This window comes from Anolis sagrei, chromosome 1 (genome assembly GCF_037176765.1).
Source record: "Anolis sagrei isolate rAnoSag1 chromosome 1, rAnoSag1.mat, whole genome shotgun sequence".
NCBI classification, from domain to species: Eukaryota; Metazoa; Chordata; class Lepidosauria; order Squamata; family Dactyloidae; genus Anolis; species Anolis sagrei.
Genome location: NC_090021.1, coordinates 340,851,116 through 340,866,365, shown reverse-complemented (window position 1 = coordinate 340,866,365; position 15,250 = coordinate 340,851,116). Strand labels below are relative to the sequence as shown.

The 15,250-nt window shown below is 44.9% G+C and overlaps 1 protein-coding gene across 1 annotated transcript; it reads right to left on the bottom strand.

The window, feature by feature from the left end:
- Positions 1-3,199: 3,199 nt before the first annotated feature.
- LOC132782611 (hemojuvelin-like) lies at positions 3,200-11,545 on the bottom strand. Its single transcript, XM_060787490.2, has 3 exons — positions 11,392-11,545; positions 8,534-9,036; positions 3,200-5,032 (listed from the first exon to the last, which is right to left on the bottom strand). Exons 1-3 carry the CDS (start codon positions 11,483-11,485, stop codon positions 4,412-4,414), a joined length of 1,218 nt encoding a protein of 405 aa, XP_060643473.2. The 5' UTR covers positions 11,486-11,545; the 3' UTR covers positions 3,200-4,411.
- Between the last annotated feature and the right edge of the window lie 3,705 nt (positions 11,546-15,250).

Here is a 15,250-nt window from a genome sequence, read left to right as displayed (position 1 = left end):
GTGGCATTTCTCCTGACGTTTCGCCTGCATCTATGGCAAGAATCCTCAGAGGTAGTGAGACCTCACTACCTCTGAGGATGCTTGCCATAGATGCAGGCGAAACGTCAGGAGAAATGCCTCTAGAACATGGCCCTATAGCCGAAAAAGCCCACAAGAACCTAGAAAATACTGTGTTTTCTGATGGTCTTGGACACCCCCTCACAATCCCCCCCCCCATCAAGGGTCCTGACCCCAGGTTGAAAAATACTGACTTAGAGGCATCTTCAAAAAATTTGAAAATTTGAAAAAAAATATTGCAACTGCAAAAAGATGTTGAGAATGTACTCATTTAGGGGCAAAACATTTATTTATGTTTACATATGTTTACATATTTTGCAAAACCAGGTGCAGTTGGAGAGGGTGGCCTTTCAAAGTTGCCTAGAAGGCTAATGTGGCCATTGTTACCACGCTGTTGTTGCCAACTTTCGTTCATACAGTTGCCAACTCCCAAGTAAAAGTTGGCCACCACCTCCTCACCCCCCAAAAAAGGAAACTTTTCTTTACATTAAGATATTAATCCTATTCCATATTTTTCTATCTGTTCCACAAGAAAACAACTCCAAATTGTGAGCAACAAGTGGAACATGGGCTCTCCCATTGATAAAGCCATGGCTACGACACCAATGCCACCTTCAGGATCTCAGTCAGTCTTTGCAAAAGGAAGCAATGCACTTGCAAAACACACTCCTTCCAGGCTTTAAACAAGTAGCACGTGGTTTCGTGCAGCTGCCAAAAACTTGCACAGACTCTTTGCAGAGAATGACTAACATGACAGAGTATACATACAAAGAAAAGCAAAATGCTTCTGCACCCGATTCCGGTTTTCTTTGCAAGCGCTGTCTGTTTCTGGTATTAAATGGCAAGGCTATCCTAATACAAATGTATTTTCGGAACTACTGTTCAAGTTTCGCTCTGTGGACACTACATCCTCAGCTGTCAAAAGGAGGCAGAAAATGAGAACATCAAGTTTCCCAAAAGACAAACAAGCATTGGGGGCGAAATGGCAGGATTTGCTGTGTTTCCTTTTTCCTTGATTGAATTTACAGTTCAGGCATTCAAAGCAATTGCCGTTGAGTAGGCCTTACAGTATTTGATGAGTCTCTGATTCTCTTTGCGCCACAAATGGGCCATTACCGAGCATCTTCCGAAAAAAACACTGACTTTGCAAAATGAGACGTAATGAAAGCGGCAATTCCATCCCCGATGTTGTTATTTCCGCCGGTACCTTTGCATTCGCTGTTGTCGGGGGGAATGAAATAAACCAGAATTTGTGGTGGGCAAAACAGAGTTTCAGAGGAGGAATGATGACATACGGCATTCAACATATTGATAAAATTGTATTGTCGAAGGCTTTCATGGCCAGAATCACTGGGTTGTTGTTGGTTTCTTTGGGCTATATGGCCATGGTCTAGAGGCATTCTCTCCTGACGTTTCGCCTGCATCTATGGCAAGCGTCCTCAGAGGTAGTGAGTCTGTTGGAACTAGGGAAAAGGGTTTGTATATCTGTGGAATGACCAGGGTGGGACAAAGGACTCTTGTCTGCTGGAGCTAGGTGTGAATGTTTCAACTGACCACCTTGATTAGCATATAATGGCCTGGCAGTGCCTGGAGCAAACTTTTGTAGAGAGGTGTCCTCCAACATTCTGTTTTCTGGGTTGTTGTAGGATTTTTTGGGCTATATGGCCATGTTCTAAAGTCATTTTCTCCTGACGTTTCGCCTGCATCTATGGCAAGCATCTTCAGAGGTAGTGAGGTCTGTTGGAACTAGGAAAAAGGGTTTCTATATCTGAGGAATGACCAGGGTGGGACAAAAGACTCTTGTCTGCTGGAGCTAGATGTGAATGTTTCAACTGACCACCTTGATTAGCATATAATGGCCTGACAGTGCCTAGAGCAAATTTTTGTTCAGAGGTGATTAGATGTCCTCTAAGGACGCTTGCCATAGATGCAGGAGAAACGTCAGGAGAGAATGCCTCTAGAACATGGCCATATAGCCCGAAAAAACCTACAACAATCCAGAAAACAGGATGTTGGAGGACACCTCTCAACAAAAGTTTGCTCCAGGCACTGTCAGGCCATTATATGCTAATCAAAGTGCTCACCTAGCTCCAGCAGACAAGAGTCCTTTGTCCCACCCTAGCCATTCCACAGATATATAAACCCCTTTTTCCTAGTTCCAACAGATCTCACTGCCTCTGAGGATGCTTGCCATAGATGCAGGCGAAACGTCAGGAGGGAATGCCTCTAGAACATGGCCATATAGCCCGAAAAAACCTACAACAACCCAGAAAACAGAATGTTGGAGGACACCTCTCAACAAAAGTTTGCTCCAGGCACTGTCAGGCCATTATATGCTAATCAAAGTGGTCACCTAGCTCCAGCAGACAAGAGTCCTTTGTCCCACCCTAGTCATTCCACAGATATATAAACCCTTTTTCCTAGTTCCAAGAGACCTCACTACCTCTGAGGATGCTTGCCATAGATGCAGGCGAAATGTCAGGAGAGAATGCCTCTAGACCATGGCCATATAGCCTGAAAAAACCTACAACACCAATTGATAAAATTGTTTTTAAGTTCTGAAAATGTTAAGCAGATGTTGATCCATCACTTAAGCATAGCAAATACAGGCTCCATTTGGGTCATTTTCAAAGAAGTAGCCATTTTGGTGACATCTACACTGCAGAAGCAATTTAGTTTGGAACCCACTTGAACTGCAGTGGCTCAATGCTACTGAATCCTGAGAGTTGTCATTTCACAAGGTCTTTCACCTTTTCTGCCAAAGAATGCTGGTGCTCCACCATGCTTCACCAAACTACAGCTCTCAGGATTCCATGGCATCGAGCCATGGCTGTTCAAATACTTCCAAACTGCAATAATTCTGCAAAGTAGATGCACCCTAAAATGGTTATGACTTTGAAATATTGTCAAAGGCTTTCATGGCCGGAATCACTGGGTTGTTGTAGGTTTTTTTAGGCTATACGGCCATGTTCTAGAGGCATTCTCTCCTGATGTTTCACCTGCATCTATGGCAAGCATCCTCAGAGGTTGTGAGGTCTGTTGGAAGTAGGAAAAAGGGTTTATATATCTGTGGAATGACCAGGGTGGTTGAAGTAGTCTGCAGTGCCTTTCATGTTCCTTGATTCGTGTTTGGACAATGCTGCATTTTGTGGTCCCCGTGGAGACTTCTTGTCCACAGCTGCATGGTATACGGTAGACTCCTGTAGAAGTGAGAGGATCCCTCTTGTCCTTTGCTGAAGGAGTCTACTGTATACCAGGCAGCTGTGGACAAGTCTACAGAGGGACCACCAAATGCAGCAGCATTGCCCAGACACGAATCAAGGAACATGAAAGGCACTGCAGACTACTTCAACCAGAGAAGTCAGCCATAGCAGAGCACCCGATGAACCAACCTGGGCACAGCATATCATTTGAGAAGACAGAAATGATGGACCACTCTCACAACCACCATGTCAGGCTACACAGAGAAGCCATTGAAATACACAAGCATGTGGACAATTTCAATAGGAGGAAGCCATGAAAATGAACAAAATCTGGCTACAAAATTACAACAGCAAAACAACAGAGATGAAACAAAAAAGGACATCTAATCACCTCTCAACAAAAGATTGCCCCAGGCACTGCCAGGCCATCAAATGCTAATCAAGATGGTCAGTTGAAACATTCACACCTAGCTCCAACAGACAAGAGTCCTTTGTCCCACCCTGGTCATTCCACAGATATATAAACCCTTTTTCCTAGTTCCAACAGACCTCACTACCTCTGAGGATGCTTGCCATGGATGCAGGCGAAACGTCAGGAGAGAATGCCTCTAGAACATGGCCATATAGCCCGTAAAAACCTACAACAACCCAGTGATTCCAGCCATGAAAGCCTTCGACAATACATTTGAACCTTGGTCTTGAGAGTTGTAGTGCAGTCTCAAACCAGGATCCCACACTGCCTCTCAAACCTACTTTTAGAACATGACCATATAGCCCAAAAAAAAACCTACAACAACTCTTTGAAATAGTCGGTTGAGATATTCTCTATCCTGCAATTCTATTATTCTATGAGTCCATGGGTAGTTTGCATGACCAATTATAATGCTCTGTATGTACTGGTGAGAAACTGATTTACTAAAATCTACTTTTCCTGCAAGTTTTTAGCATTGCTTCCAAAATAACCATCAAGGAATGCTTACAATAGAATTCAGAGAATATCAAACAATTTGGGTAGGTGCAAATGAGCAATAATTTTGCAGTGTAGCCCTAGTAAAAACAACAACAACAACAACAACAACAACAACAACAACAGAAGATCCTGAGTTTCATCACTTTTGGAAAAACCAGCCACATTTACTGGCCACATTGACTCATAAAAGTTTTAAAGGCACCAAAACAACTAGTAAGGAAAGACGGGACAAGCTGCACGAACGCAAGGCTTTATCTGTTTGGAAAATGTGGATATTCGTGGGATCTGGATGGAACACTTTGGCATCTTCCAATGCGATGTATGCTGCCTGAGTCAAGTTGGCATCGCCGGACGCCATCACGTCAAAGACGCACGACTGGAAGTAGACATCATCTACTACTTCCAGCTTCTCTTCGCAGAGCCGGCGGGCCACCTCTCGGGTCATGTCGCCCTTTTGAGGACAGCAGGAGCTCCGAGAGACACGCTGGTTCGAAGGGCACCCGAAAACGCAGAGCTGCAAGTCTTGTTCATCCGTGAAAGAGAGGGCCACCTGCTCAGCCGCTCGGATGGAGAAGGAGAGGTGCCTGGCTACCTGGCGCACAGCGAGGATGGTGCCAATGTACGCCGCATGGATCTCCACATGCTGCCCAGATGTGCGTTCGTGGAGGGTCAAGCTGCTCCCTCCAGGCCTCTCCCCTCCGTTGATAGAGCCATCGATGAAAGCGGCTGGAAGGTCTCCTGCTTCAGCCTGGTAGATCTTCTCATCCACACACTCTTTCATGTTCTTAAATATGATGGTGAGCTGAAATGGAAGCAGTGGTGCTAAAATATAAGGTCCCCCTTAATCTCCTCATAGAATCATAGAATCAAAGTGTTGGAAGAGACCTCATGGGCCATCCAGTCCAACCCCATTCTGCCAAGAAGCAGGATCTCTTCTCTAAGAAACAGGATCTCTTCTCCAAGAAGCAGGATCTCTTCTCCAAGAAGCAGGATCTCTTCTCCAAGAAGGAGGATCTCTTCTCCAAGAAGGAGGATCTCTTCTCCAAGAAGCAGGATCTCTTCTCCAAGAAGCAGGATCTCTTCTCCAAGAAGAAGGATCTCTTCTCCAAGAAGAAGGATCTCTTCTCCAAGAAGCAGGATCTCTTCTCCAAGAAGCAGGATCTCTTCTCCAAGAAGAAGGATCTCTTCTCCAAGAAGAAGGATCTCTTCTCCAAGAAGAAGGATCTCTTCTCCAAGAAGCAGGATCTCTTCTCCAAGAAGCAGGATCTCTTCTCCAAGAAGAAGGATCTCTTCTCCAAGAAGAAGGATCTCTTCTCCAAGAAGAAGGATCTCTTCTCCAAGAAGGAGGATCTCTTCTCCAAGAAGCAGGATCTCTTCTCCAAGAAGAAGGATCTCTTCTCCAAGAAGAAGGATCTCTTCTCCAAGAAGAAGGATCTCTTCTCCAAGAAGGAGGATCTCTTCTCCAAGAAGCAGGATCTCTTCTCCAAGAAGCAGGATCTCTTCTCCAAGAAGAAGGATCTCTTCTCCAAGAAGAAGGATCTCTTCTCCAAGAAGAAGGATCTCTTCTCCAAGAAGCAGGATCTCTTCTCCAAGAAGCAGGATCTCTTCTCCAAGAAGAAGGATCTCTTCTCCAAGAAGAAGGATCTCTTCTCCAAGAAGAAGGATCTCTTCTCCAAGAAGCAGGATCTCTTCTCCAAGAAGTAGGATCTCTTCTCCAAGAAGAAGGATCTCTTCTCCAAGCTAATCATACCCAGCTCCCCAAGCCGCTCTTCCAAACCTTTCACCATCTTGGTGGACCTTCTCTGGGCATAGGACCAGGTTGTGGCACAACTGGTTGGGAGTCAGCTGCATTAAAATCACTATTGACTGAAGCTAGCCTGGGTCAGAGTGAATTTCCAACCATTTGTCTAGCTTGCTGTCGACCTTTGCAGCCTGAAAGACAGTTGCATCTGTCAAGTAGGAAATTTAGGTACCACTTATGCGGTGGAGGCTAATTTAACTAATTTACGACACCATAAAACTCTCCAACATTGTGCAAAAGGATGAGGAAGTACTCCATTGGTTAAAAAATTAAAATATATGTGCTATTGTGGTTTTTAATGCTTATTTTGTCTTGTTGATTTTATGTTCATGCTGTTCTCTTTGTATGTATTGATTATGTCACTAGGAAACCACTCTGAGTCCCCTTGGAGAGATAGACATTGGAGAGATAGACATTCTCTGGACAGAGGACCGGGATTGTGGCACAGCTGTCTGAGTGTCAGCTGCATTAAGATCACTCTGACCAAAGGTCATGAGTTCGAAGCCAGCCCGGGTTGGAGTGAGTTTCCAACCAATTGTGTGTAGCCTGTTGTCGACCTTTGCAACCCAAAAGACAGTTGCATCTGTCAAGTAGGAAAATTAGGTACCACCTTAAAAAAGTGTGTGGAAGCTAAATTAACTGATTTATGAGGCCATAAAGAAGACTCCAGCAAAAGCATTCCAGCGGGGAAGCATGCGGGGAATGCGGAAGTGCTTCATCAGCGTCGCAGATGGACGAGGAAAGCGACAGCTCTCCTGGCGGCCAGAAAAAGTTAAATAGCCTCTGTGTATGTCTGTATATGTTTGTATGTCAAAAATTGGCATTGAATGTTTGCCATATATGTGTACACTATAATCCGCCCTGAGTCCCCTGCGGGGTGAGAAGGGCGGAATATAAAAGCTGTAAATAAATAAATCAATAAATAAATAATACTGGCCAAAGCTAGTCTGGGTTGGAATGAGTTTCCAACCATTTGTCTAGCTTGTTGTTGACCTTTGCAGCCTGAAAGACAGTTGCATCTGTCAAGTAGGAAATTTAGGTACCACTTATGCAGTGGAGGCTAATTTAACTAATTTACGACACCATAAAACTCTCCAACAGCGTGCAAAAGAATGAGGAAGTACTCCATCAGTTAAAATTTTTAAATATATGTGGTATTGTGGTTTTTAATGCTTATTTTGTCTTGATGATTTTATGTTCATGCTGTTCTCTTTGTATGTATTGATTATGTCACTTGGAAACCGCTCTGAGTCCCCTTGGAGAGATAGAGCGGTATATAAATAAAGTTTTGTTGTTGTTGTCACAAGTGGATGGTGAGGCGACAGCTCCCCTGGTGGCCAGAATTCGAAAAGCATACTCTCATGAAGCTGGAATGTTAAATAGCCTCTGTGTCTCTGTCTATATACATTGTGGGTCTATGGCATTGAATGTTTGCCATGTATATGTGCAATGTGATCCGCCCTGAGTCCCCTGCAGGGTGAGAAGGGCAGAATATAAATACTGTAAATAAATAATTAAATAAATATTCCAACTTTTCCATCTCCTCCTTGAATTGTTTTACCCAGAACTGGACACAGTGTTATTATTTCAGGTGAGGTCTGACCAAGACACTCCACTTAGGCAGGAAAAACGAAATGCAAAGATACAGAATGGGGGACAATGCCTGGCTTGAGAGCAGTACGTGTGAAAAAGATTTTGGAGTCCTCGTGGACTACAAGTTAAACATGAGCCAGGAATGTGGTGTGGCAGCAAAAAAAGCCAATGGGATTTTGGCCTGCATCAATAGGAGCATAGTGTCTAGGTCTAGGGAAGTCCTGCTCCCCATGCTCTATTCCGCTTTGGTGAGACCACACCTGGAATATTGTGTCCAATTCTGGGCACCACAATTCAAGAGAGATGTTGACAAGCTGGAATGTGTCCAGAGGAGGGCGACTCAAATGATCAAGGGTCTGGAGAACATGCCCTATGAGGAGCGGCTTAAGGAGTTGGGCATGTTTAGCCTGAAGAAGAGAAAGCTGAGAAGAGACATGATAGCCATGTATAAATATGCGAGAGGAAGCCACAGGGAGGAGGAGGGAGCAAGCTTGTTTTCTGCTTCCTTGGAGACTAGGGCGCGGAACAATGGCTTCAAACTACAAGAGAGGAGATTCCATCTGAACACGAGGAAGAACTTCCTGACTGTGAGAGCAGTTCAGCAGTGGAACTCTCTGCCCCGGAGTGTGGTGGAGGCTCCTTTTTTGGAAGCTTTTAAACAGAGGCTGGATGGCCATCTGTCAGGGGTGATCTGAATGCAATATTCCTGCTTCTTGGCAGAATGGGGTTGGACTGGATGGCCCATGAGGACTCTTTCAAATCTTTGATTCTATGATTCTATGATTCTATGAACATGCGAAGTACAATGTAGTGCAGATGGTTTCCTCACTATGGCTCATTCCCTTATCACCTCTTGAACTACCAAAGGGAAACTTTCAACACAACACCTTTGCAATGATTCCTTCTTACCTGGCTAATGCCAGTGGCATTCGATCCTTCCACAATGGGAGAACTGGTTGCCTGGACGAAGAGATAATGGTTGTCCAAGAGGGGCCAAGAGCCTTCCACTTGGCAGGTGTGGAATTCATCGCTGAAGGTCCGGACGTGGGGGTCTCCAAAGGCAGCACAATACCGGTAGGCTGGGGTCTCCCCGTGCAAACGGGCAAAGCTCTTCTCGTAGTCGCAGATGTCTGGGGAGGCAAAGCCTGGCTGGTTGGGTCCCGGTGGGATGGGCCGTGGTGGCGAAGTGGGACCTTCCTTGGAGCAGTTGTTCTGAATCATGAGGTCTTCGATGCCGTAGACGGCTGAGTGGTAGGCGAGGTTGCCACGGCAGGTGCGGGCCGTCCTCCGGGTGCAGACCGAGTAGGAGCGTAGAGCTTCACATAGAGAAGCATTCCGCTTGGGACCCTGTAGATTCTCTGTGGCGGCCAGGTAGGCTGAGTTGCAGCGGGAGATCTTGCAGTGGCAGCCAACTGCAGGAGGATAACCAATGAAAACAGAAGCCATCAGTACCTAACCACAGATAGCTACGGAAAGAGCACCCCACTGATAGGACCACCAGTCAATGCAATTCTAAGCTGTATCGGCAGGAGTATAGCAAGCATGGGCAAACTTTGGCCCTCCTTCCAGGTGTTTTGGACTTCGACTCCCAGACTGTTAGGAATTGTGGAAGTTGAAGTCCAAAATACCTGGAGGGAGGGCTGAAGTTTGCCCATGCCTGAAATATAGTTTCTCCAATGAAGGAAGTAACAGTCCTGCTCTAGGTTCTCGTAGGTTTTTTCGGGCTATAGGGCCATGTTCTAGAGGCATTTCTCCTGACGTTTCGCCTGCATCTATGGCAAGCATCCTCAGAGGTTGTGAGGTCTGCTCCCTGCAGCCACTTGCCTGCCTCCTGCTCTATTTTGCTTTGGTTTGGACCTCATCTGGAAATACCATGTGTCCATTTCTGGGCAGCATCATCCATCATTGAGTCATAGAGTAGGAAGAGACCACATAGGCCATCTAGTCTTGAGCTCTTGAGATGCTTCTCAGAAGGATTCCTGGTCTCCAGAGCTTTGATCCTTTTAGTTGCCCTCTTCCTCTGGACACCTTCCAGGTTGACCATATCTCTCTTAAACTGTGGGGCACAGAATTAGGCACAGTGTGATTCCAGGTAAAGAGATCTAACCAAAGCTGAATAGAGAGGCACCAGGACTTCCCATTGGCTGTTTTAGCTGTTTTGCTTTCAAGAAGGATAGAGACAAGCTGGGATGTGTCCAAGCCCAAATACAACAATAAAAACAACAGCAACAATAACAACGCAATAACTCAAAAAACAAAGCAATAACATTAACAACACCCAATGACACAATTAAAAACAATGGCCGGGCCAAATGTAATAATTAAAATTAAAAGTGATGGGCATGACAAGGTGGGGTGTTTGGAGGGGGTGGGCATGCAGATATCCTAGATCTCTGATAAAGTGTGTTGGGACATAATGCTAGGAGTTTCCTTATTCTAGAAAGGCACACTGGAACAGCCACGTTTTCAAGCTCCTCCTAATGATTGCTAACGATGCGGCCTGCCTGATGTCCTTAGGGAAAGAGTTCCAGAGTCGAGGGGCCACCACCGAGAAAGCCCTCTCCCTCATCCCCACCAATCAAGCTTGCAATGCCAGTGGGATCGTAAGCAGGGCCTCTCCAGATGAACGAAGAGATTGTATGGGTTCGTACACTAAAATGCGGTTACGGAGGTAGGCGGGTCCCAAACCGTTCAGGGCTTTGTAGGTAAGCACCTGCACCTTGAATTGGGACCGGAAAATGAATGGCAGCCAATGGAGCTCCTTGAACAGGAGGGTTGACCTCTCCCTGTAAGTAACACCAGTTAACAACCTGGCCGCTGCCCGTTGGACCAATTGGAATTTCCGGGCCATTTTCAAGGGCAGCCCCACGTAGAGTGCATTACAGTAGTCCAATCTGGAGGTGACTAAGGTGTGGACCACCCTGGCCAGATCTGTCTTCACGAGCCAATCCCTAAAAGCCAATCCCTATGAGGAATGGGCTGAGTATGTTGAGCTTGGAGAAGAGAAGGTTGAGAGAGGACTTGAGAGCCAAATTTGTTTTCTGCTTCTCCAGAGACTAGGACACAATGGAGCCGTGGAGTCAGACTGCAGAGAATGAGATTCAGTCTAAGCATGAGGAAGAACTTCCTAGTGGGAAGAACTGTTTAGCAGTGGAATATGACGCTGCCCCAGAACATAGTGGAGACCCCTTCTCTGAACATGAGGAAGAACTTCCTGACTGTGAGAGCCGTTCAGCAGTGGAACTCTCTGCCCTGGAGTGTGGTGGAGGCTCCTTCTTTGGAAGCTTTTAAACAGAGGCTGGATGGCCATCTGTCAGGGGCCATCTGTCAGATTTGAATGTAATATTCCTGCTTCTTGGCAGAATGGAGTTGGACTGGATGGCCCAGGAGGTCTCTTCCAACTCTTTGATTCTATGATTCTATGAAAGGTTATCCAGCCAAAGCTGAACTGGATTATATGGCAGTGTAGACAGGATGGCAAAACATCCAGGCGTCCCGTGGGCAATGTTCTTGCAGACAGCCAATTCTCTCTCACCAGAAGCAACTTGCAGTTTTTCAAGTCGCTCCTGGCACAAAATAAAAACCCAAGAGAGTTCTGGTGCATTACCAAACTACACCTTCCGACATTGAGCCAGGGCAGTTCAAGTGGCGTGAAACTGCATTCATTCTACAATCCGGATGCCCTGTAGCGATGCCAGTTTTTCTCCCCACCAACCACTGCATCAGAGTTTCCCCCAAATAGACAACCTTGACGTTGCATCTCTTACCGTTTCTACCTAAGAGGAGAAGGATGAAGACTTGAATGAAGAAAGGCAGGTTTGCCAGGGAGAAAGGCCTCACTGAGCCAGTGGATTCCACCATTCTGCTCCATCCAGCAAATCCAGAGATCGGCCACAGAGATTTCTAGTCCTCAACAACTGGTTTTCTATGATGCTGTGAAGGAAGCAAAGGGAAATCCTTGCTGAAAGCTTGGTTACATTTGCTCAGACTCATAGGCCCCTTCTACACTGCCATATAAAATCCAGATTATCTGCTTTGAACTGGATTCTATGGCAGTGTTGACTCATATAATCCAGTTCAAAGCAGATAAAGTGGATTATCTGCTTTGTAGACTCATGTGATCCATGTGATCCAGTGATCCAGTTCAAAGCATATAAAGTGGATTATCTGCTTTGTAGACTCATGTGATTCATGTGATCCAGTGATCCAGTTCAAAGCAGAAAAAGTGGATTATCTGCTTTGATAATCTGGATTATATGGCAATGTAGACTCATATAATCCAGTTCATTATCTATTGGATTATCTGGTTTGATAATCTGGATTATATGGCAGTGTAGACTCATATAACCCAGTTCAAATCACATAAAGTGGATTATCTGCTTTGATAATCTGGATTATATGGTAGTGTGGGCTCATATAATCCAGTTCATTATCTGATGGATTATCTGGTTTGATAATCTGGATTATGTGGCATTGTAGAAGGGGCCATAGAGTGCATCTACACTGTAGGATGAATGCCATCCGACACCACTTTTCATTGCCCTGGTTCAATGATATACGAATACGGGGAACCTTAGTTTGATGAGGTACTACCAACTACAGACCTTGTAAAACTATAACTCCTAGGATTCCAGAGCACTGAGCCATGATTCCATCTGAACATGAGGAAGAACTTCCTGACTGTGAGAGCCGTTCAGCAGTGGAACTCTCTGCCCCGGAGTGTGGTGGAGGCTCCTTCTTTGGAGGCTTTTAAACAGAGGCTGGATGGCCATCTGTCAGGGGTGATTTGAATGCAATATTCCTGCTTCTTGGCAGAATGGGGTTGGACTGGATGGCCCAGGAGGTCTCTTCCAACTCTAGGATTCTATGATTCTATGATTCTAAGTTATATCAAACTGCATTAATGCTGCACTCCTCATCTTCTTCTAGTCTTCACATTTTGGTGACTGCTAGACCTTTTCTGTTCTGAGGTTCAAAATAAAGCAAGAACTTAGCAAAATTGCCTTTTTGGACTACAACTCCCAGAATCCTGAGCTCATTGCTCCAAAGAGGTAAGCTCTGACCTATTGTGCATCTACCATGTAGAAGTAATGCGGTTCACCTCTACTTTAATAATTATCCTTCAATTTTATGGAATCATAGTTATTATTATATTCATTTATATTCTGTTTTCCTCTTTTTGAAAAAAGTATTTATGTTTAGTCAGTGAGACAAACATGCCATCATACAAACAAAGACATATGCAAATAAGCAAATAGCATCCAACACACACAAAAAGTGGTTTTTTTACTCGATAGAAAACACTAATCTACCACAGCTAACAAAGCTACTAAGGCCCCTTCTACACTGCTATATAAATCCAGATTATCAAAGCAGATAACTCACATGGTCTGCTTTGAACTGGATTATATGTGTCTACACTGCCATATCATCCAGTTCAACACAGGTAATCTCGATTTTAAATGGTAGTATAGGTACATACAATGCAAAACTATCCAAAATTTAACGTATTGTCAAAGGCTTTCATGGCTGGAATCACTGGGTTGTTGTAGGTTTTTTCGGGCTATATGGCCATGGTCTAGAGGCATTCTCTCCTGACGTTTCGCCTGCATCTATGGCAAGCATCCTCAGAGGTAGTGAGGTCTGTTGGAAGTAGGAAAAGGGGTTTATATATCTGTGGAATGACCAGGGTGGGACAAAGGACTCTTGTCTGCTGGAGCTAGGTGTGAATGTTTCAACTGACCACCTTGATTAGCATTTGATTGCATGGCAGTGCCTGGGGCAATCTTTTGTTGAGAGGTGATTACATGTCCTTGTTTGTTTCCTCTCTGTTGTTGTGCTGCTCTAATTTTAGAGTTTTCTAATACTGGTAGCCAGATTTTGTTCATATTCATGGTTTCCTCCTTTCCAAAGTTTCATAAAATAAACTCAAAGCAGCTAGGCAGAGTTGTAGTTTTGCAAGGTCTCTAGCTTCTCTGCCCAACCAAACTACAAATCCCAGGATTCCACAGCACTGAACCACTGCAGTTTAAGGCCCCTTCTACACTGCCAGATTATCAAAACAGATAATCAACATCATCATATTTGAACCGGATTACATGAGTCTACACTGCCATATAATCCAGGTCAAAGCAGATAATCTGGATTTTAGATGGCTGTGTAGAGGGGGCCAAACTGGTGCCAAACTGAATCAATACTACAATGTAGAGGCACCCCAAGTCTGCAACTGTACGCAATTCTAGTTCTGCAATTCCATTTCAACTGCCAACTCTATGACTTCCTAGGATGTATAGTTTGGCAAAGTACGGGAGCTCTCTGGCAAAGAGTTTTCAATACCTCCCAGAACTATAGATCCCAGGATTCCATGGAGGAAGGCCATAGAAGACTTAAGTCAGCATTTCTCAACATGGGGGTTGGGACCCCCAGGGGAGTCATGAAAAGGGTATCAGAGGGGTCACCAAAGACCATTAGAAATCACAGTATTTTGTATGGGAAGTTTGGCCCAGTTCTATCATTGGTGGTGTTCAGAATGCTCTTTGATTGTAGATGAACTATAAATCCCAAACTCCCAAATGCCAAGGTCTGTTTCCCCCAAACTCCACCAGAGATCACATTTGGGCATATTGAGTATTTGTACCAAGTTTGACCCAGATCCATCATGGTATGAGTCCACAGTGTCTCTGGATGTAGGTGAACTACAACTTCAAAACTCAAGATCAGTGCCCACCAAACCTTTCCAGTATTTTCTGTTGGTCACTGAAGTTCTGTGTGCCAAGTTTGGTTCAATTCCATCATTGGTGGGGTTCAGAATGCCCTTTGATTGTAGGTGAACTATACAACCCAGCAACTACAACTCCTAAATGTCAAGGTCTATTTTCCCCAAACTCCACCAGTGTTCACATTTGGGCATATTGAGTATTTGTGCCAATTTTGGTCTAGATTTATCATTGTTTGAGTCCACTGTGCTCCCTGGATGTAGGTGAACAACAGCTATTTTCCCCAGTCTCCCCCAGGGTTCACCTTTGGGCATACTGAGTATTAGTGTCAAGTTTGGTCCATCAGACTCATCATTGTTTGAATTCACAGTGCTCTCTGGAGGTAGGTGAACTACAACTCCAAAACTCAAGGCCAATGCCCACCAAACCCTTCCGGTATTTTTCCTTGGTTATGGGAGTTCTGTGTGCCAAGTTTGGTTCAAACTACAAGAGAGGAGATTCCATCTGAACATTAGGAAGAACTTCCTGACTGTGAGAGCCGTTCAGCAGTGGAACTCTCTGCCCCGGAGTGTGGTGGAGGCTCCTTCTTTGGAAGCTTTTAAGCAGAGGCTGGATGGCCATCTGTCAGGGGTGATTTGAATGCAATATTCCTGCTTCTTGGCAGAATGGGGTTGGACTGGATGGCCCAGGAGGTCTCTTCCAACTCTTTGATTCTATGATTCTATAAGTCCATCACTGGTGGAGTTGAGAATGCTCTTTGATTGTAGGTGAACTATAAATCCCAGCAACTACAACTCCCAAAGGACAAAATCAATCCTCCTCCCCTTCACCCCTATCAGTATTCAAATGTGAACTTATCAGGTATTTGTGCCAAATTTGGTCCAGTGAATGAAAATGCATCCTGCATATC

Excerpts from the sequence above, each read along its gene's own strand:
- LOC132782611 (XM_060787490.2), bottom strand. The coding sequence starts at position 11,485 with ATGGTGGAATCCACTGGCTCAGTGAGGCCTTTCTCCCTGGCAAACCTG. Across the intron at positions 9,037-11,391 it reads TCTCCTCTTAGGTAGAAACG|TTGGCTGCCACTGCAAGATC; the intron begins GTAAGAGATGCA and ends ATCCTCCTGCAG. Across the intron at positions 5,033-8,533 it reads ATGCCACTGGCATTAGCCAG|CTCACCATCATATTTAAGAA; the intron begins GTAAGAAGGAAT and ends CTTCCATTTCAG.